The following is a 20,722-nucleotide window of genomic DNA, read 5'->3' on the forward strand; positions in this document are numbered from 1 at the left end:
GAGATGGGCAGGTGCCAAGGCAAGAATTCACCCAACAATCTGAAAAACAACATGAAAATACCAGAACCCAATGATCTTACAACAGAAGGACTTGAACACCCTAGCACAGAAGAAGTGAAAAAAATTGACTTTATGAAAGCAATAGAGTCCCTTAAACAACATGTAAAAAATGCCCTTATAAAAATGGATGAGAAGTACAACAAAAAGTTTGAAGAAATGAGTAAATACATAAATGATACCCTGGGAAACCAAGAAAAAACGATCAAACAGGTAATGGAAACAGCTCAAGAATTGAAAACTGAGATGGAAGCAAGGAAGAAAACACAAACTGAGGACCGGCTGGATATGGAAAATCTAGGTCAACAAGCAGAGACTACAGAAACAAACATAATAAATAGAATACAAGAGATAGAAGAAAGAATCTCAGATTCTGAGGACACCATAGAGAAAATAAACGCACTGATCAAAGAAAACAGCAAAGCGAACAAATTCCAATCACAAAACTGACTTCAAACTAATATCAATCAGAAGAGATCGAGATGGACATGTTATACTCATAACAGGAACTATTCATCAGGATGAAGTCTCAATACTGAATATCTATGACCCTAAAATAAAAGCACCCACTTATGTAAAAGAAATATTACTAGAACTCAAGACAGAAATCAAACCACACACACTAGTAGTAGGAGACTTCAACACACCTCTCTCAGCAATGGACAGGTCAATCAGAGAGAAACCTAATAGAGAATTAAGAGAATTATTGGAGGTAATGAATCAAATGGACTTAACAGACATCTATAGAACATTCCACCCAAATAGGAAAGAATATACCTTCTTCTCTGCAGCTCATGGAACCTTCACGAAAATTGACCACATACTCGGTAATAAAGGAAACCTCCACAAATACAAAAAAATATCAGTGTCCACCTGTGTCTTATCATCTCACCACGAATTAAAGATAGAAGGCAAAAACAATGCTACCCCCAGAAAGCCAACAAAGTCATGGAAACTGCACAGTCAACTACTAAACCACACCTGGGTCAAGGAAGAAATTAAGAAAGAAATTAAAATCTTCCTTGACTTTAATGAAAATAAAGAGACAACATACTCAAACCTATGGGACACGATGAAAGCAGTGCTAAGAGGAAAGTTCATAGCACTAAGTGCCCACTTAAAGAAAACGGAGAAAGCATTGGAGACTTAACAGCACACCTGAAAGTTCTAGAAAAAAAAGAAGCAGACGTGCCCAGGAGAAGTAGAAGACTGGAAATAATCAAACTGAGGGCTGAAATCAACAAAATAGAAAACAGAAAACAATCCAAAAATCAATGAAACAAATAGTTGGTTCTTGGAGAAAATCAAAAGATTGACAAACCCCTATCCAAACTAATTAAATGACAGAGAGAGAACAAGCAAATAAATAAGATCAAAAATGAAAAGGGGGACATAACCATAGACACAGAGGAAATTCAGAGAATCATTAGATCCTACTACAAAAGCCTGTATGCCACAAAACTGGAAAATGCAAAAGAAATGGACAATTTTTAAGATAAGTACCATATAACAAAGTTAAACCAGGACCAGGTGAACGATCTAAATAGACCCGTTAGTTGTGAAGAATTAGAAGCTGTTATCAAAAACCTCCTTTCCAAAAAACTCCCAGGACCAGTTGTTTTCAATGCAGAATTCTACCAGAACATCCAAGAAGAGCTAATACCTATACTCCTTAAGGTATTTCACAATATAGAAACAGAAGAGTCATTGCCAAATTTCTTTTACGAAGCTACAGTCACCCTGATACAAAAACCTCACAAAGACTTAAACAAGAAAGAATTATAGGCCAATCTCACTCATGAACATCGATGCAAAAATTCTCAACAAAATAGTGGCAAACCAAATCAAAGAACACTTTAGAAAATTTATCCATTATGATCAAGTAGGCTTCATCCCAGAGATGCAGGACTGGTTCAACATACGAAAATCTATCAATGTAATCCATCATATAAATAAACTGAAAAAAAAAACATTTGATCATTTCATTAGATGCTGAAAAAGCATTCGACAAAATTCAACACCCCCTTATGATAAAGGTCTTGGAGAGATTAGGGATATAAGGGTCATACCTAAATATAATAAAAGCTATTTACAGCAAGCCGACAGCTAACATTTAATTAAACGAAGAAAAACTCAAAGCCATCCCACTAAAATCAGGAACACGACAAGAGTGACCACTCTTGCCATACCCCTTCAATATAGTGCTTGAAGTTCTAGCAATAGCTATAAGACAACATAAGGGGATCAAGGGCATTCGTATTGGAAAGGAAGAAGTGAAACTTTCGTTATTTGCAGATGATATGATAGTATACATAAGCGACCCCAAAAACTCTACCAAAGAACTCCTGCAGCTGATAAACACCTTTAGTAATGTGGCAGGATACAAGATCAACTCCAAAAAATCAGTTGCCTTTCTGTACACTAAGGATAAGGAAGCAGAGAGGAAAATCAGAGAAGCATCACCTTTCACAATAGCCACAAATAGCATAAAAAATCTTGGGGTAACTCTGACCAAAGACGTGAACGATCTATTTGACAAGAACTTTAAGTCTTTGAAGAAAGAAATGGAAGAGGACACCAGAAAATGGAAGGATCTCCCTTGCTCTTAGATTGGGAGGATCAACATAGTAAAAATGGCAATTCTACCAAAAGCAATCTATAGATTCAATGCAATCCCCATCAAAATCCCATCAAAATTCTTCACAGATCTGGAGAAGACAATAATCAACTTTATATGGAAAAACAAAAAAAACAGGATAGAGAAAACAATCTTATACAATAAAGGGTTGTCTGGAGGCATTGCCATCCCTGACTTCAAATTCTATTTCAGAGCTACAGTATTGGAAACAGCTTGGTTTGGCATAAATAGAGAGAAGTCAACCAATGGAATTGAATAGAAGACCCAGACTTGAACCCAAACCTGTGAACACCTGATTTTAGATAAAGGATCTAAAAGTATACAATGGAAAAAAGAGAGCATCTTCAACAAATTGTGCTGGCATAACTGGATGTCAATCTGTAGAAGAATGAAAATAGACCCATATGTATCACCATTCACAAAACTCAAGTCCAAGTGGATTAAAGACCTCAATATCAGTCTGAACACAGTGAACCTGATAGAAGAGAAAGTGTGAAGTACCCTACAACACACGGGCACAGGAGACCACTTTCTACGTTTAACTCCAGCAGCACACACATTAAAGGCATCATTGAATAAATGGGACCTCCTGAAACCGAGAAGCTTCTGCAAAGCAAAGGACCCTGTCACTAAGACAAAAAGGCAACCCACTGACTGGAAGAAGATCTTCATCAACCCGGCAACTGACAAAGGTCTGATCTCCAAAATATATAAAGAACTCAAGAAACTAGACCGTAAAAGGCTAATCAACCCAATTATAAAATGGGGCACTGAGATGAACAGAGATTTCTCAACAGAAGAAGTTCAAATGTCCAAAAGACACTTAAGGTCATGCTCAACTTCCTTAGATATCAGGGAAATGCAAATCAAGACAACTTTAAGATATCATCTTATACCTGTCAGAATGGCTAAAATCAAAAACACCAATGATAGCCTTTGCTGGAGAGGTTGTGGAGTAAGGGTTATACTCATCCATTGCTGGTGGGATTGCAAACTTGTGCAACCACTTTGGAAATCAGTGTGGTGGTTTCTCAGGAAATTCGGGATCATCCTACCCCTGGACCCAGCAATACCACTCTTAGGAATATACCCAAGAGATGCCCTATCATACAACAAAAATATATGCTCAACTATGTTCATAGCAGCATTGTTTGTAATAGCCAGAACCTGGAAACAACCTAGATGCCCTTCAATGGACGAATGGATGAAGAAAGTATGGAATATATACATATTAGAGTACTACTCAGCAGTAAAAACATGGACTTCTTGAATTTTGCATGCAAATGGACAGAAATAGAAAACAATATCCCGAGTGACGTAAGCCAGACCCAAAAAGAGGAACATGGGATGTACTCACTCATAATTGGTTTCTCCCATAAACAAAGGACGTTGAGCCTATAATTCATGATCCTAGAGAAGCTAAATAAGAAGGTGAACCCAAAAAAAACATATAGTAATCCTCCTGGATATTAACCTTCATCAGGCGATGACAGGAGACAGAGAATGAGTCCCACATCGGAGCACCGGACTGAAATCCCAAGGTCCAAATTAGGACCAGAAGGAGAGAGAGCATGAGTAAGGAACACAGGACAGCGAGGTTTTGCACCCACATGCTGGGACAATGGGGATGTTCTATAGGGAACTCACCAAGGCCAGCTGGACTGGGTCTGAAAAAACATGGGACAAAACCGGACTTGCTGAACATAGTGGACAATGAGGATTACTGAGAAGTCAAGAACGATGGCACTTGGTTTTGATCCTACTCCACATACTGGCTTTGTGGGAGCCTAGGCTGTTTTTATGCTCACCTTACTAGACCTGGAAGGAGGTGGATGGTCCTTGGACTTCCCACAGGGCAGGGAACCCTGACTGTGCTTGGGGCTGATGAGGGAGGGGGGGTTTGTTGGCGGAGGGGGAGGGAAATTGGAGGTGGTGGCGTGGATGAGGCAGAAATCTTTAATAAATAAATAAACAAACAAAAATAAGAAAATAGAAAGAAGCTCCTTGTCCTCAAAAGCCATGGGAAAACCTGAGCCACACCTGTTGATAATAACCTTGAGCGTGCAGAACTCTCTGTTCTAAACCTAGGTGGTACCTTTGTTTGAGGCAGAAACAGACAATAACCTTGTAGTAATAAAAGTAAGTTTCAGCTCTATGTCCTCTGGTCAAGGGGAAAATGACTGATCTAAATTGAGACCCATGCCACAAAATGGAGCCCACACATGAAACTGTCTGAATGACCAGGAACTGGAAACCCGATTGGCCAGATACCTAATATAGAACCAAATACAACTGACAAAGAAAAAAAAGAAAAGAAAAAGTCAATTAAATGATTCCTAATGATATTCTACTATGCTCTTAGAACAGTGCCTATCCCAATCATCATCAGAAAGGCTTCCTCTGTTACCTATGAGAGCTGCTATAGAAACCCTCAGTGAAACATTAAACAGAGCTTGAGTAACCCCTAAGAAGCAGGAAAGGAAAGATTATAGGAGCCAAAGGGTCAAGGACACCAGGAAAACAAGGACCACTGTAATGATTGTTCTGTCTCTTTAAGAGACAAGCCACGCCCACTCTCTCCCCCATCCTCTGGAGCAGGCTGATCTTCAGCTTCAGCCCTGAGCTTTCTCTCTTTTCCTGTCTTCTTCTCTGAGAAGCAGTTTCTGCCTTTCTCCTCACTTCCCCCTTCCTCCTTCTCTCTCTCTCTCTCTCTCTCTCTCTCTCTCTCTCTCTTTCTCTCCTCTTCTTCCCTTCTCCCTTCCCCCTCTTCGTGTGAAATATTTATAGCATTATTTTTCAGGTCTACAGAAATTCCCAACTGTTAAAATTGTTTTTATTGATCAAGCGAGTTGACACATTAATTTGTGAATTCACACAATGAAATAGGAAGAAAGAAGCTGCAGGCCATCAAATAGCATGGAATAACCTCAGCTTCATATTGCCGAGTGTAAAACTTACCCTGGGTAGATTAGATAGCTATTGGTTTCATTGATAATTATAGAAATGTTATAAGGAAACATTTTCAGGACAGCGAGTTTAAATCAGTGAGCTAGGATGCTCAATGGTCACCAAAGTCACCATGATCTAGTGACTTCTAGTTCATCACCTTATGTCAAAGATGAATAAAGAAACGCAGACAAAAAATGAACAGAGTGAATATAGACTGATCAAGAAAAAGTTAGAAAGACTCCTAAGAGTGGGTAGGTTCCAAGAGTAATATTGTCCTGTCCAGTGAGCTTTTATGGATCTTAGGATGGGAATTATATATGAATTGTGATGTATTATTGAGATCATTTATTAAAGATCATATTTCATGTAAAGGCAGTTAGGAGTCACCATATTATGCATGTGTTTCATGAGCTGAACTGGGATATGATCATGTGTTTTGCCTGCTAGATTTTCCAGTGGACACACAACTGAAGATAATGAATGTTCTTCCCCAATAGTTTGCCATTTCTATGCAATGTACCTTTGATAATAGGTGTAGAGATATTAAAGACTACAGTTGATGTCTGTAATTGATGTCTACAGTGGAGGAGAAGAGCATAGCACGGATGGTAGGGTACTAAGATTCTGTTTTGTCTTTAATACACAGAACAATAGTACAGCATGGATTTTAGTTTCTCCACATTTGTCAAGACAAGAAACACTATTTATCTTAATAAGAATGTGAACAGTATAAGGGGGCAAACACTGGTGTATTTTAATGCCTCTAGTAATTTTCTATTTTTAATTAAATATATTTATTTATTTTGTATTCCAACCACAGTTTGCTCTCCCTCTTTTCTTCCATTCCCTCTCCCCTCTACTTCCCTCAATCTACCCCTCTTCTGTTTAAGTTTAGAAAGTGGCAGATATCCCATGGATATCAAAAAAGTATGGTTTATCAAGTTGCAATATGACTAAGTACTTCCCCTTGTATTATGACTTGGCAAGGACATCCAGTATGAGGAATAGGGTCCCAAAAGTCAAAGAGTTTGTAACAGGCCCTATTCCCACTGTTTTAAGTCCCACAAGTAGACCAAGCTACACAATTGTCACATAGACATAGAGGGTCTAGTTTGTCCCATGCAGGCTCTCTGATTGTCAGTTCAGATTTAATGAGCTCCTATAAGTCCTGGTTAGTTGTTTCTGAGGGTTTTCTTGCGATGTCCTTGACCTCTCTGGCCCATACAATCCTTCCTCCCTCTCTTCAGTAGGATTCCCTTAACTCTACCTAATGTTTGATTGTGCGACTCTGTATCTGTTTCCATCAGTTACTGGATGAAGGCTCTCTGATTACAATTGGGGTAGTCAACATTCTATGAGTATAGCAGAATATCATCATTAGGTATAATTATGTTGACTTTCTTCCTCCAATAATGTTTGGTTTTTATTCTTGGTCTCTGAGATAATCAGCCTGTGGGTCCTCGTACTCTTGGCAGTGTCAGGAGTGGACTTATCCTCATGGCATGGATCTCAGACTGGACCAGTCATGAATCAGCCATTCCCACAATCTCTATGACCCCTTACTCCAGTACATCCCATTAGCATCACAGACTTTAGAGGTTATGTGACTAGGTCATGTCAAATCCCTCCATTGGAAGTGTAACATGGTCACAGGAGATGGACACTTTAGGCTACATATCCACTGTTGCTCGGAATATTAGCTGGTATCATCCTTGTAGATTACTGTGAGTTTCTTCTAAGCCAGGTTTCTTTATGGACCCTGTGACAGGTCCCCCTTTTCAGTCAGCTCTTTTAGAACTCTTCCCATCCACCCCCCACCAACCTGATGCTTCGTATTCCCATCCCCACATGCCCTCAGTCCACCCAAAAGATCTCTTTTATTTCTCTTTCCTGGGGAGATCCAAGTGTTCTCCTTTTAGGCCCTCCTTGCTTTTTTTCTAAAGTGCTGCACAAGTTTGTACTTCCACTTGCAATGGAGAAGTGTTGTCTTTGCTATACATCCTCTCCACCCTAAACTGTCATTTGTTATTTTGATCTTAGCCATTTCCATTTTTTCTGGTGTAAGACAAAAATCTTAGAGTTGTTTTGATTGGCATTTCCCTAATGGCTAAGAATGTTGAACAGTTCTTTAAATGTTTCTTAGTCATTGAAATTCTTCTGTTGAGAATTCTCTGTTTAGATCTGTGCCCCATTTTTAATTGGATCATTTGATTTTTTTGATGTCTAGTTTCTTGAGTTTTTTAATAAATATTTTGGAAATCAGTCAAATGTAGAGTTTCCCCTTTTTGTAAGCTGTGATTTTGTTCTATTGACAGTTTCCTTTGCTTTATAGAAGTTTTCAGTTTCAGGAAAGCCCATTTATTAATTATACATCTTAGTGTCTTCACTATTGGTGTTTAATTCAAGAAGTTGTCTATTTTGCCAATGTATTAAAGACTATTTCTCACTTTCTGTTTTATCAGGTTAAGTGTAATTGGATTTATGTTGAGGTCTTTGGTCCACTCAGAAGTGAGATTTGTGCAGGATGATTGATATAAATGTATATGCCAAGATACACTTTTCCAGCACCATTTATTGGAGATACTTTATTTTTTCATTGTATAAATTTGACTTCTTTTTCAAAATTCAGGTGTTCATAGGTATTTGGATTTATATGTGGATCTTCAATTACATTTCATAAATCTGTCTGTCTGTTTCTATGCCAATACCATCATGTTTTTAATACTATGGCTCAGTAGTAGAGCTTGAAATTGGGGATGGTGAAAGCTCCAGAAGTTCTTTTATTGTTCATAATTGTTTTAGCTGTCCTGGGTTTTTTGTTTTTCCATATGAAATTAAGTATTGTTCTTCCAAGGTCTGTAAAGACTTTTATTGGATTTTTAATGGGGATTGCATTGAATTTGTAGATTGCTTTTGGTAAGGTGTCATTTTTACTATGCTAACTCTACTGATCCATGAGCATAGGGGAATCTTCCCATCGTCTGACGTCTCTAATGTCTTTTTTCAAAGACTTGAGGTTCTTCTCATACAGGACTTTCACTTGCTTGGTTAGAGTTACACCAAGATATTGCTATTTGTGGCTATTATAAAGGCTATTTCTCTTATTTCTTCCTCAGTCCATTTATCATTTGTATTTAGGGGTACTACTGATATCTTTTGAGTTAATCCTTCATCCAATAACTTGACTAAAGTTATCTATAAGCTGTAGAAGTTTTCTGGTGGAATTGTTGAGGTTGTTTATGTATACTATCATATCATCTGCAAATAGCAAAAGTTTGAATTTTTTCCAATTTGTATTCCCTTTATCTCATTTTTTCTTCTTATTCTTGTGTTATAACATCAAGCACTATGTTAAATAGATATGGAGAGAATGGATAGCTTTGTCTTGTTCCTGATTTTAGTAAGATTGCTTTGTAAGTTTGCCAATTTGATATTGGCAGTTAGTTTATTGTATATTGCTTTTATTATGTTTAGGTATGTTTCTTGTGTCCCTGATCACTACAAGACTTTTTTTTTAACAGAAAAACAAAACACTTTACTTTAGTAATCAGTCCAGAATGTCTGAAAGTGCACATTATTAGTTGGTTAGGGCAATAAGAGCCTCCACAATGTTGCCCATGTGCTCCCGCAAGCTCCTTTCTGCTGCTGCTCTAGAGATCTCCATCTCTGTCATTATCAACTCCAGATCTTCCTTCTTGATCATGACCTTCGCCAGTTCCTTTTCCCGACTCTTGTTTTGCTTTTTGCTCCCTGGACCATCTGTCTCCAATGACGGACATAGCGGTCTTCAGATTCGAACTCGGGATCTCCTTCTCCTCCGCATAGTCAGTCACCTGCTCCAAGTCAGCAGCACCACTATCATGCTTCCGTGGCTTCTCGGGAGGCCACTCTGGGCCGCTGTCTCGGTCTCTAACTCCAGCTCCACATCTCCCTCGGTCCCACTACAAGACTTTTATCATGAAGGGGAGGTGGATTTTTCATCTTCTCATGTGATGATCATGCAAGCTTTTCTTTCAATTTGTTTTTATGGTGGAGAATGTTGACAAATTTCATATGTTGAAACATCCCTGCATATCTGGAATGAAGCCTACTCGTCACGATAGATGATTTTTTTTCATGTGTCCTTAGATTCAGTTTGTATTTTGATGAGTATTTTTGTATCAATGTTCATGAGTGAAATCAGGCCATAATTCTCTCTCTTTATTGATTCTTTCTGTCTTTTACACATCAGGGTGACTGTGGCCTCATAGAATTTTTTTATTTCCTCCAAATTTTCTTTGTCTTTTCCATAATTTCTTTAAGGGATTTTTTTTTCATTTTCTCTTTAAGTATCTCTATCATCTTCATAAAGTTATTTTAAGGTCATTTTCTTGTGCTTTGGTTGTGTATGATTGTTAAGGTCTTTCTGTAGTAAGATACCTGGGTTCTAGTGATGGCATATTGCCTTTTTTGTTATTGAGTGTGGTTTTACACTGATGTTTAAACATCTGGATTTGGGATGATTATAAGTCTAGGTATTGATTCCTGCATTAATTCTTCATGGAATGGTGTTTTGTTTCCTCTATGGTCCTTTGGCCTAAATGTCCAAATTTGTAACTGGTAAGTCTTCTGGTACAGTAGTGTGTCTCTACTGCTGTTTTTGTTACTTTGGGTGTCTAGATCCAGGTTGATCTCCAGTAAAGCTAAAGTCTTCTTCAAAGTTGTAGACTAGAATATGAAGTCTGGGGAGGAAGTGCAGGCTGAGGTAGTTGGGTGAGCTTTAAGGAGTGTTACCAGGTACTGTTCTGTGTCTTGCCTTGAGTCCCTAGATACAGCCTGGCCTCCAGTAAAGCATGTCTTCTTCTGAAGTTCTAGGCAAACATATGGAGCCCAGGACAGGTAATCGATTCTGGGGTGGTTATGTGGGTTTAAGGAGTGTTAGAGGGCAGCCTGTGCTCTGGTAGAGTTTTCGTGGCTATAGGCAAGGGAGAAGGTAATGGGGTGTGCCCTAAGGATCAGTCTCTGGGGACTGGGACAGCTTGGTTGGGATACAGGTCACTTACCTCCTTATCCACTAGTGAGGACTGTACTTGTATCTAGTATCCTTTTAATACATTGTATAAATTGTCTAAAGACATAATAGATCTTTTATTTTATGTATTTGGATTTATTATTGTTTGCACAGTATGGACTCACAAATATCTGCATGATAACTGAAAAATTTACTACTAATTTAAAACTTAAGTCAATTTTTATGAATCTGTTTTACAGTTATTCATAAGAGGATACAGATACAAACAAAAAAGAACAAGCATAGTCTAGAGGTGCATAGATAGGAAGTGTAAAGTTCTAATGTAAATTTGTACTAACTAGAGAGTCTATTCATACTTTTATCCTCTTCATACAATGATTTTTGTACAGTATTAATCCTTGGTCAATGGTTTATTACTGAAGCTGTAGGAAAACTACAAATTGCAAGTGAGAATTTCCCTGGATATTTCCTCTTGTATAGTTGTTCAGAGTTTAATGAAGAGAATGACAAAGGGGACCACTCTCAGTTCTGCCCTGGGGACTAGATACTCCTCCTGGAAAATTATAAATTGAGTAGAATGTTGAATCTCCAAAGGACTGGTGTTAGTTCAATGGCACAGACCTCACAATTTCTACCCTCAAGGGACTCATAAAACATGGAGGATATCACAAAGAAGAGAATAAGTTTCTGTGTTACTAATAGCTTTTCTCAAAAATCTTGACCTTGAGATATGGGATACCTATTTTTAAAAAAGGCTATCTTCTTCTTTATATGAGACAAGAATCTTTTTAAATTCCCAAACAATAACTGTGTCATTTTCTCAAACAAACCTCTTCGAACAAGTCAGACACATTGTCTGCAGATTGCAGTTACCAGATTCATTATTAGGAACTTTGGACCTCTGACCACTTTTTGGAGGAAGGCATCATAAACTCCAATGTTAGGGAAGTTTGCAAGTGAATGAAGGTGAGCACTGAATAATCTTTATCTTGATTTTTTACCTTCAAATCTATAGCTACATAAATAATTAGTTCTGAGTAAAATTTTACTGTAGGTAAAATGATTTATAGTCTTAATCATTAGTAAACATTAACTAAAAAGAGGGATGCTTAATGCAAAGAAATCAAAATTCCCCATGTTTCTTCAGTAATAGGGTAGGGAAAGTAAGTGATAGAGATTCCCCAGGACTCCATGTTCCTCACTCAAGCTTGGAAATCAGTACAAACTCTTCCCTTGGAGCAAAATTTCGTTTATGGGTTAATATTGCTTTCTCCACTTACTCTTGCAGATGCCACACATGATGCAACTGACTGTGATAAATAACTCTTCAGTGTCTGAGTTCATTCTTATGGGCCTGACAGACCAACCTGAGCTCCAGCTTCCCTTATTTATTCTGTTCTTGGTGAACTACACAGCCACTGTGATGGGAAACTTGAGTTTAATGAATCTCATTTGCCTAAATTCAAACCTTCACACTCCAATGTACTTTTTTATCTTCAATCTCTCCTTCATTGATTTCTGTTATTCACTTGTTTTTACTCCCAAAATGCTGATGAGTTTTCTTTTAGAGAAGAATATTATCTCCTTCAGAGGATGCATGACTCAACTGTTTTTCTTCTTATTTTTTGTGAACTCAGAGAGCTATGTGCTGACAGCCATGGCATATGATCGCTATGTGGCCATTTGTCAGCCACTATTGTACAATGTAATTATGTCCCCTAAGATCTGTTTTCTGTTAATATTTGGTACTTACATGATGGGACTTGTTAGTGCTTTGTTCCACACAGGTTTTATGATCAGGCTCAGGTTTTGTGATTCTAACATTATCAACCATTACATGTGTGACATCTTCCCTCTGCTTCGGCTCTCCTGCAGTAACACCTATGTCAATGAGCGTGTGCATTCCATTGTGGTGGGTACAGCTATCATTTTATGTTGCCTCATTATCTTTATCTCATATGCTATGATCCTTTTCAATATCATTCATATGTCATCAGGTAAGGGCTGGTCCAAAGCCTTAGGCACTTGTGGGTCTCACATCATAACTGTTTGTCTCTTTTATGTAACTGGGCTGCTTGCTTATGTCAAGCCATCATCTGCTGAGACTGTGGGTCAGGGAAAAATTTTCTCAGTATTTTATACATTTTTGGTGCCCATGTTGAATCCCCTCATTTACAGCCTCAGAAACAAGGATGTCAAACTTGCTGTGAAGAAAACCTGGAAGAGACTCACAAGCTAATTTATGCATTGATACATCCTTTAACTTCATTCATTCCACTTTGATGCTTTTTCTATGTTTTGCTTGTCTTTTACACATTATATTTATTCCATTATTTTATTTTTTTGTCCTGCATCAGCATTGATATAATTTATACTGCAACAACATGTTTTTCTTTCCTCCATGCAAAGTTTCTCTATATGTACCATGAGGGTATGAGATTTCTTTAGGTTCAATGTTTTTAAGATGATGGTTTGTCCATTTTTTATATCAAATTATGTGCCTTGTCTTATTTGTATACCTTTCATTATCTGAGAATAAAAATTCTTAGTACTTTTTTTAAATTATTGTGCACTTATTTTAAAATGTATGTATTAATGTGTGTAAGTGTTCCTGGTGCATATTTATCATGGGCATAGAGGAGTTGAGGGGATAGAGAGGATTTCAGATTCCCTAGTAGTGGATTTCCAGTCAGCTGTGAGCCTCCAAGGAGGTGCAGGGAATAGAACTCAGGTCTTTTGTAAGAGAGCTAAGAGCTTTTAACCCCTGAGCCCTCTTCATACCTACAATTACATTTTGTTCCTAACTAATGAAATTGTGTGCGTTCTATGCTTTATTTCTAATTCATTTTTTTTCTGTATAATTTTTATGTTTTTTCCTTATTTTTATGCTTTATTATCCGTATGCTAATTCAAAGAGATGAAAAGAAAATCATGGGAATGAAATAATTATTAACATTCCAGCAATTATTTGATGTGGTTCTTATTCTAGCACTTTAGCTACAAATTGACAATGGAAATCTTTAAGTCATGGGTATAACATTTTACTTTTACACAATTTAGTATTTGACATGTATTATACATTTTATTTTCTGTGTTGGGTTGGAGATTCCGTAGTGTTTAATGAAAACTCACAGATATGTGGATGGTGAATGTCTAAGCTCCCTCAGTGAAATTTCCTGCTCACCTTGCAGTCAACTTCACTGTTTTCCTCCGGGCTCTGTATACCGATGATGTGTTCGCAGGAAGTCTTTGTGAAGACAGTGAGATTTTTGAGTTTCCTGAGTACTATATTATAAGCACCCATCTTTCCTCTAAAAGAGAACATGCCAATTTTTAGAAAAAAAATAAAGATAGAGGTTGTATCATGCTTAGGGTTAAATGGATTATGGAAGTATAATTTTAAAATTATTTATTTAATTTTATTTTATGTGCCTTGGTGTTTTGGCTGCATGTATCTGTGTGAGAGTGTCAGACCTTGGAGTTACAGACAGTTGGGAGCTGCCTTGATGGTACTGGAAATTGAACCTGGATTGTCTGTAAAAACATACAGTACTCTTAACTTCTGGGCTATTTCTTCAGCCATGAAAGTTTATATTTTATATTAATAATGTTTAAAAAAATCTTAAGAGATTTCACTTAGAACTGCAGAAGTGGAAAAATGATGCAATGATGCATTTAAATAATTAAATCAATCTGCTAAAAATTAGTGTGTTAGCTAAGTATTTCTATTTAATATTGTAGTGATGAGATAATTGAATGTTTTTAGTTTTTCAAAGTTATTTTAAATACTTAGAATCTTTTCAGGTTTTTATTCATTAATTCATTTAAGTGTGTGATTGAATAGAAAAAGTGATTGAGTCACAAACACAGCACAAAACGTGTGGTCTAAGTGCTGTATTGCAGTCAACATCAAACCTGAAGCAGAAAAAAAAAAAAAACAAAACAGCGAACAGTCTCTGTATTTACTATAAACCTCTGAAAAAATAATTTATTTGTCTCAGACAGAGAGCCACAATAGTTTATCAGTAGAAGGATGACCAGTTAAGAAGGCAACATGATCACATATTCATTTAAGGAAACAATGGTATTTTGTTGTCCTTCATCCTTTGGTCCTCCCTCTCTACAAATTACAGTGATATTTCATTTGTGTTTTAAAAAATAAAGCTTGCCTAATGATCAACTTGCAAAGTTAGCTACACTAGTCAGTCGTACAGGCCAGGCAGTGGTGGCACACACCTTTAATCACAGAAGTCACACAAGTCAGCCATAGAGGTCTGGTAGTGGTGGTGCACGCCTTTAATCCCAGCACTAGAAAGGAATATAAAACAGGAGGAAACAGGAGCTCAGGGCTCAGTCTGTAATCTGAAGTTTAGTAGTGAGCAATGCAGTCTGCAGTAATGCTGAGGCTACTGGCTTGGCTGATTTGCTTCTCTGATCTTTCAGTTTGAACCCCAATATCTGTCTCTGGGTTTTTATTACTTATGCTATGTCTGGCACCTAACTTTTGAAGTACAAATTCATGAAATTGTTTGCTGGAGGCTTTGTAGTCACTAGCATTGGCCTTAGCTACACACAGACATTTTCCCCGTCCTACTGGCTAGGTTTTTCTTTCTTCCCTCCACTAGGCTGTCCCTGAACTCCCTTCTCTTGCTGCTTCCAAACTCGGTAGTTGCTTTGAAATCCAGTCAGGCTTTTACTGTTCTGTGCATCAACAACAAGCCTCACATCTTCAGCAGCAGTGGCAGCAGATTTCATGAGAAAATTGGGAATTTTTAAGAGAAGAGTTGATTAAAAGGGAGAGTGTTTTTCCCGCATTAAAAATTGGAAACAGAATTATGATAAAGAAAGTTAGGTTCTATATGATTATGTAATTCATGACTTAAAAATGGAACAACTAAATGAAGAGATAATCAAACTAATCAGGATTTCTATACTGTTACTTATCATTTTGATAATTCTTGTTGTCATTTTGGTAATTCTTACTTTATCTCTTAAAAAATCATTTGGTTTGATAATCAAGGTACAGGCCTTAGAAAAACTTAATTAAACAGATCATAGAGATTTTCAGATCCAGACAGAGAAATTTAATGTGGAACCAATTTCAGTATTGTACTATAAGGTTAATGTTTTCAAACAACCAACCTTAATATATCCAGCAACCTTACAGTAATTTCCAAGTAATAGAGGATCTATAAGAAATAATTGGGCTCCTATATTAATGTTAGATTTAAGGAAATTGAAGGAAGCAATAGTCTCATATGACAGGCATTCATCTTTTGTGAAGCAAATGTTAAACTTGTGTTCAGTTTGTAATAGAATTATCTGCAAAGACTGGATAAACTTGGTTAAAGCTGTTTTAGAGACTGTTCCACTATCACAATGATGCAGAGAAGTACCTGGTTCAGAGAAGAGGCTAAGACTGTTGAACAGTGGAGTAAAGCTGGAGGTTTGGAAATCTCCCACGATCAATGTCTTGGAGAAGAAGATTATACTATTATAGAAAGGCAGTATCTATATGGTGACCACCCTGGCTTTATGAATGTAGCAGCTTTGAATTTTGGGGATAAAATTGGAGAAGTAGAAAAAAAAATTGAGTCATTTACTAAAGTTAAACATGGCCCAAAGGAAGCATTCAAAGATTTTTTTTTTTACAAAGATTGATTTCAGCAGTAAATCGAATTATACCAAATTCAGAAGTTACACAAATAATAATTAAATCTTTGGTTTTTGAAAATGCTAATTCTCAATACCAATGAATAATTATGCATTTAAAGGCAAGGTCAGCACCCTTGGAGGAATGGATCTGAGATATAATCAATGTTGAATCTCATGACCATAATGATGCTTGAATGGGAGAGGTGATTTCCAGAGGTTTGAGAAAAAAATCAAAATGTCAAGTGTTATAATTGTAGCAAACAAGGTCACCTTAAAGGGATTGTAAGCAGTGACTTCCTAGAAATAATGTTTTTTTTTTCTAAGCATAATCCAAACAGAATATCTCTCTCTTCTGGATTATGAAGAAGGTGTGGCAAAGGCAGGAATAGGATTAATGGATAGAGATCAACAAAAGATATTCAAGGTCACTGAAGGTCTGGTAGATGCAGGTGTGGATGTAACAATAATTTCACTGGGATCTTGGCATTCAATTGGCCTCTTCAGGAGGTAATGTTCATCTTTTAGGAATTGGAAATTTATCTCATGTAAAACAGAGCATGAGGTGGTTCAAATGTATAGAAAACAGAAAGGACAAGGAGGAAAATTAAAGCAATATGTGGCTAACATAGCGGCAAATTTTGGGGGGACATGTTTTTTTACATGTAATGGAATACTCAGATTAATACTTTGCCAAATTTAGAAACGAACCATAAATTAAACAATATTTCTGGGGAAAATATTACAAGATATTATATGCTGGATTTTTACTTAGACATAAAGAAAAACAATGAAATTTTCGAGTTAATGATAGAACTGGAAAATACTGAACAGAGTAACCTAGAATGAAGGTAAAATTTGTATGCTTTGGCATATGTGGATTCTTGCTTCAGATTATTAGATTTCATATTTAATATGGAAAATCAAGAAACCAATAAAGGACCATTAAGTTTTTATGCCTTAAGAAAGTTGATATAGCAACACATAAATGATATGAAAACATATATATATATATATATATATATATAAAAGATCATATATATATATTTATTTTCCATTTTCAGTGAATGAACACTTTGGTTGCCTCCATTTCCTGGAAATTGTGAATACAGCAGAAATAAAAATGTTTGAAATGATATCTTTGTAAAACTTTATGGATCCCTTTATATGTACATAATTTTTATAACTTGGTCAAATAATAGTTCAATTTCCAGAGTTTTCAGCAAAGTCTACCTAGGTTTCTGTAGTGGTTACACCAGTTTACTTTCCACCAACAGTGAATACTCCTTTTCAGTGTTGTCATTTGATGTACTGATTGTATTTATTTTTATTGCACAGAAATGGCATATCAAAACAGTTTTCTGTTTATTTTGCCCCACAGTTAATGATGTTGAACACCTTTAAAGTGTTCAATGATCGGGGGGAGTCTTTTGGCTTGTGTTAATTTTATTGGTTAAATAACGAGACTGCCTTGGCCCTTTAATAGGACATAAAATTAGGTAGGCGGAGTAAACAGAACAGAATGCTGGGAGAAAGAAGCTGAGTCAAGGAGTCGCCATGATTTTCCAACCAGACACAGATGCAGGTTAAGATCTTCCCTGGTAAGACACCTCGTGGTGTTACAGGGATATTAGAAATGGGTTAGATCGATATGTAAGAGCTAGCCAATAAGAGGCTGGAACTAATGGGCTAGGCAGTGTTTAAAAGAATACAGTTTCCGTGTAATTATTTCGGGTGTAAAGCTAGCCGGGTGGTGGAGTGGCCCCCATATTACAACAGTTCAATAGTCATTTGTATTTCTTTTTTGAGAGTTCTCTGTTTATATACATGACAAGTTATCAGCTCTTTGGGGATTATGAAATTTATCGTACTGTCATAGATATGATTGACGAATACTTTCTTTCATTTTTGGTGGTGCCTCTCCTATTGGTTTACTATGTGCTTTATTGTAGAGAAGGTGATAAATGTTCGAAGATTTCACTTACCAATTATTGATATTATTCCCTTGGTTAATAAAGTCATATTCAGATATTTCTTGCCTGTCCATTCATTTGGAATCTTACCCCTATTTTTTCCTTAAACAGTTTCAAGACACTCAAGTTTATATTGTGGTTATTGATCCATTTGGAATAAAGATGTATTATAACACTTTCACATATATTTTCCAGTTTTCTGAACATCACGTATTAAAGATTCTGTGTATTTCTCCAGTGTATACTTGTGGTATAATTGCCAACACTCACTACTTGTAGTTGTGTCAAATTATATGTGGATCTTCAATTCCATTTCATTAATCTGTGTGACTGCTTTGTCCCAGTATCCAACTATTTTTATTACTATCTGCAGTATCATAAGCTGAAATTAGCCACAGCAAAGCTTTCATCAGTATTATTTTTATTCATGATTCTTTAATCTATTATTGGTGTTTTGTGACTCCAAAATATTTGAAAACTTTTCTATGTCTTTGAATAAGGACCCTGGCCCTTTGATTATGATTGCAGTGAAACTGGGTTGCTCTTGGTTATCTTTCAAATAGTATTTTTAACTTTTTGTATATTGATCATATCCATCTATCGCTAATTCTTTTCAACTTTCCTTAGTGAGCTCCTTGCTTCTTGTTCCATTTCGTGTTCTTTTCTTATGGTTTTAATCATTATTAACAGTCCCCGGAGTTCAATTTAGTACTGCACATATTGCACATGGGTTTGATAACCTACTGGCAGCTGTATTTCCACAGGGCAGTGACTCTTTCTTTCAATGGTTATTAACTGACGAATTGTCTTATGCTAGGCATTGACTCTGGGATTCTTCCCCCATTAATGCCAGAGTCTTTATTGTCTTGATGTTGTGTAGCTTTTGAGAAGGTAACTGTTGATGCTGAAAGTTGATGTACACAATATTCCTATTATGTTCACAAGTTAGCACAATCCAGCTTTTCTTTATCCATTTGTTCTTACATTATTTTTATCTTGAAAATAGATTTTCATCATACAATATATTATGATAAAAGTTTTCCCTCTTTCAACTGCTCTGAGATTCTCTTATCTACTCTCTTTGGATTCACTTCTATACTCTTTCTATCTCTCCTTAGAAAAGAAATAGGCCGGGAAAAGAGAAAAGTTAAAGCCTGGTTCCAGCCAGAGGAGGGAACCTCTCAGAAAGATGTTTTACAAAGTTACATTGAAACCCAGATAAAGATGGGCAGGTTCCTACTTTGACTGAGGACTGGTAGTCTACTGAAGGGATCTGAAAGAGTGATATCCATTGTAGTGCTGATCATTCGAAGGTTTCTTACTTTCTGCACGTCTGGCTGTTGATCTCTGTATTTCTTTCTGTCTACTGTTGGAGGAAGAGTCTCTGATCATGGTTGAATAAGGAACTAATTTCTGGTTATTGCAGAATATCATAGTCATTTTATTGCTATGCTATTTTTGCCAAACAGTAGTATTTGGTTTTACCCTAGGTCCATGGCTTATTTACTACAATGTTCTTGGCTACCCAGTCAGTACTTATTCAGTATGGGTTTCACACCCCGAAGTGTGCTTTAAATCAAATCAGATACTGTTTGATCAAGAATTTGGTTAAATTTAACCCACTATTTATACAAGAAATTTCATTTGGTGATGAACAATATCCACTTGGGTCTCTGTCTTCTCTGTTTGATGATTTTATCTAGATTTATTTTATATATGTAGATATTTAAAGAAGGTTTGACTATATTAGGTTTACGTATATTCCCTCAGATGGTCAGTTTTATTTTCAAGTTTTAATTCATTTTTACATACCAACCACAGTTCCCCCCCTTCCCTTCTCTTAGTCCCCCCACCTCTCCCACAACTTACTTCAATCCACTCCTCCTAAATGGTAAGGCCTATCATGGGGAGTCAGCAAAGTTTAGCACATTAAGTTGAGGCAGGGCCAAGCCTCACTGTCCCCCACACACCTGTATCAAGGCTGAATAAGACATCCCACCTGAGAGAATGGGCTCCAAAGATTCAGCTCAAGCATCAGGTATAGATCCTGGTCCCATTGCCACGGTACTGCAAACAGACCAAACTACCTACCTGTCGTCCATATGCAGAAGGTCTAGTTCTGTATCATGTAGTCTACTCAGCTGTTGGTCTAGAATTCCTGAGTTTCCATGAGGGTGGTTTATTTCTCTGTGGATTTCCCTGTCATGATCTTGATCCACCCTTTTTCTTATAATCACTCTACCTTCTCTTCAACTGGATGCCTGGAGGTCAGCCTGGTTCCTGGCTGTGGATCTCTGCATCTGCTTTCATCACTTACTGGATAAAAGCTCTATAATGACAGAGTGATTACCTAGGAAGGCCAGTTCATGCACCCTCTCCTCTATTGCTAGGAGTCTTACCTGGTGTTTACTTTTACATGTCACTCCCTTTATTCCCTCCCTT

The 20,722-nt window shown here is 36.9% G+C and overlaps 1 protein-coding gene and 1 pseudogene across 1 annotated transcript; one reads left to right on the forward strand and one right to left on the reverse strand.

Moving 5' to 3' along the window:
* Positions 1–9,221: 9,221 nt before the first annotated feature.
* Positions 9,222–10,083, reverse strand: LOC121451387 (annotated as a pseudogene).
* Positions 10,084–11,937: 1,854 nt separating this feature from the next.
* On the forward strand, positions 11,938–12,894 carry LOC121451842 (olfactory receptor 143-like). The gene has a single exon (XM_041657617.1). The coding sequence runs from the start codon at positions 11,944–11,946 to the stop codon at positions 12,892–12,894; it is 951 nt and encodes a 316-aa protein (XP_041513551.1). The 5' UTR covers positions 11,938–11,943.
* Positions 12,895–20,722: the final 7,828 nt, after the last annotated feature.

Source organism: Microtus oregoni, unplaced genomic scaffold (assembly GCF_018167655.1).
Source record: "Microtus oregoni isolate MIOR12 unplaced genomic scaffold, Mior012 000008F_ref0000371, whole genome shotgun sequence".
Taxonomy (NCBI): Eukaryota; Metazoa; Chordata; class Mammalia; order Rodentia; family Cricetidae; genus Microtus; species Microtus oregoni.

Bases quoted from the DNA above. Each gene is read 5' to 3' on its own strand.
- LOC121451842 (XM_041657617.1), top strand. From the start codon at position 11,944: ATGCCACACATGATGCAACTGACTGTGATAAATAACTCTTCAGTGTCT.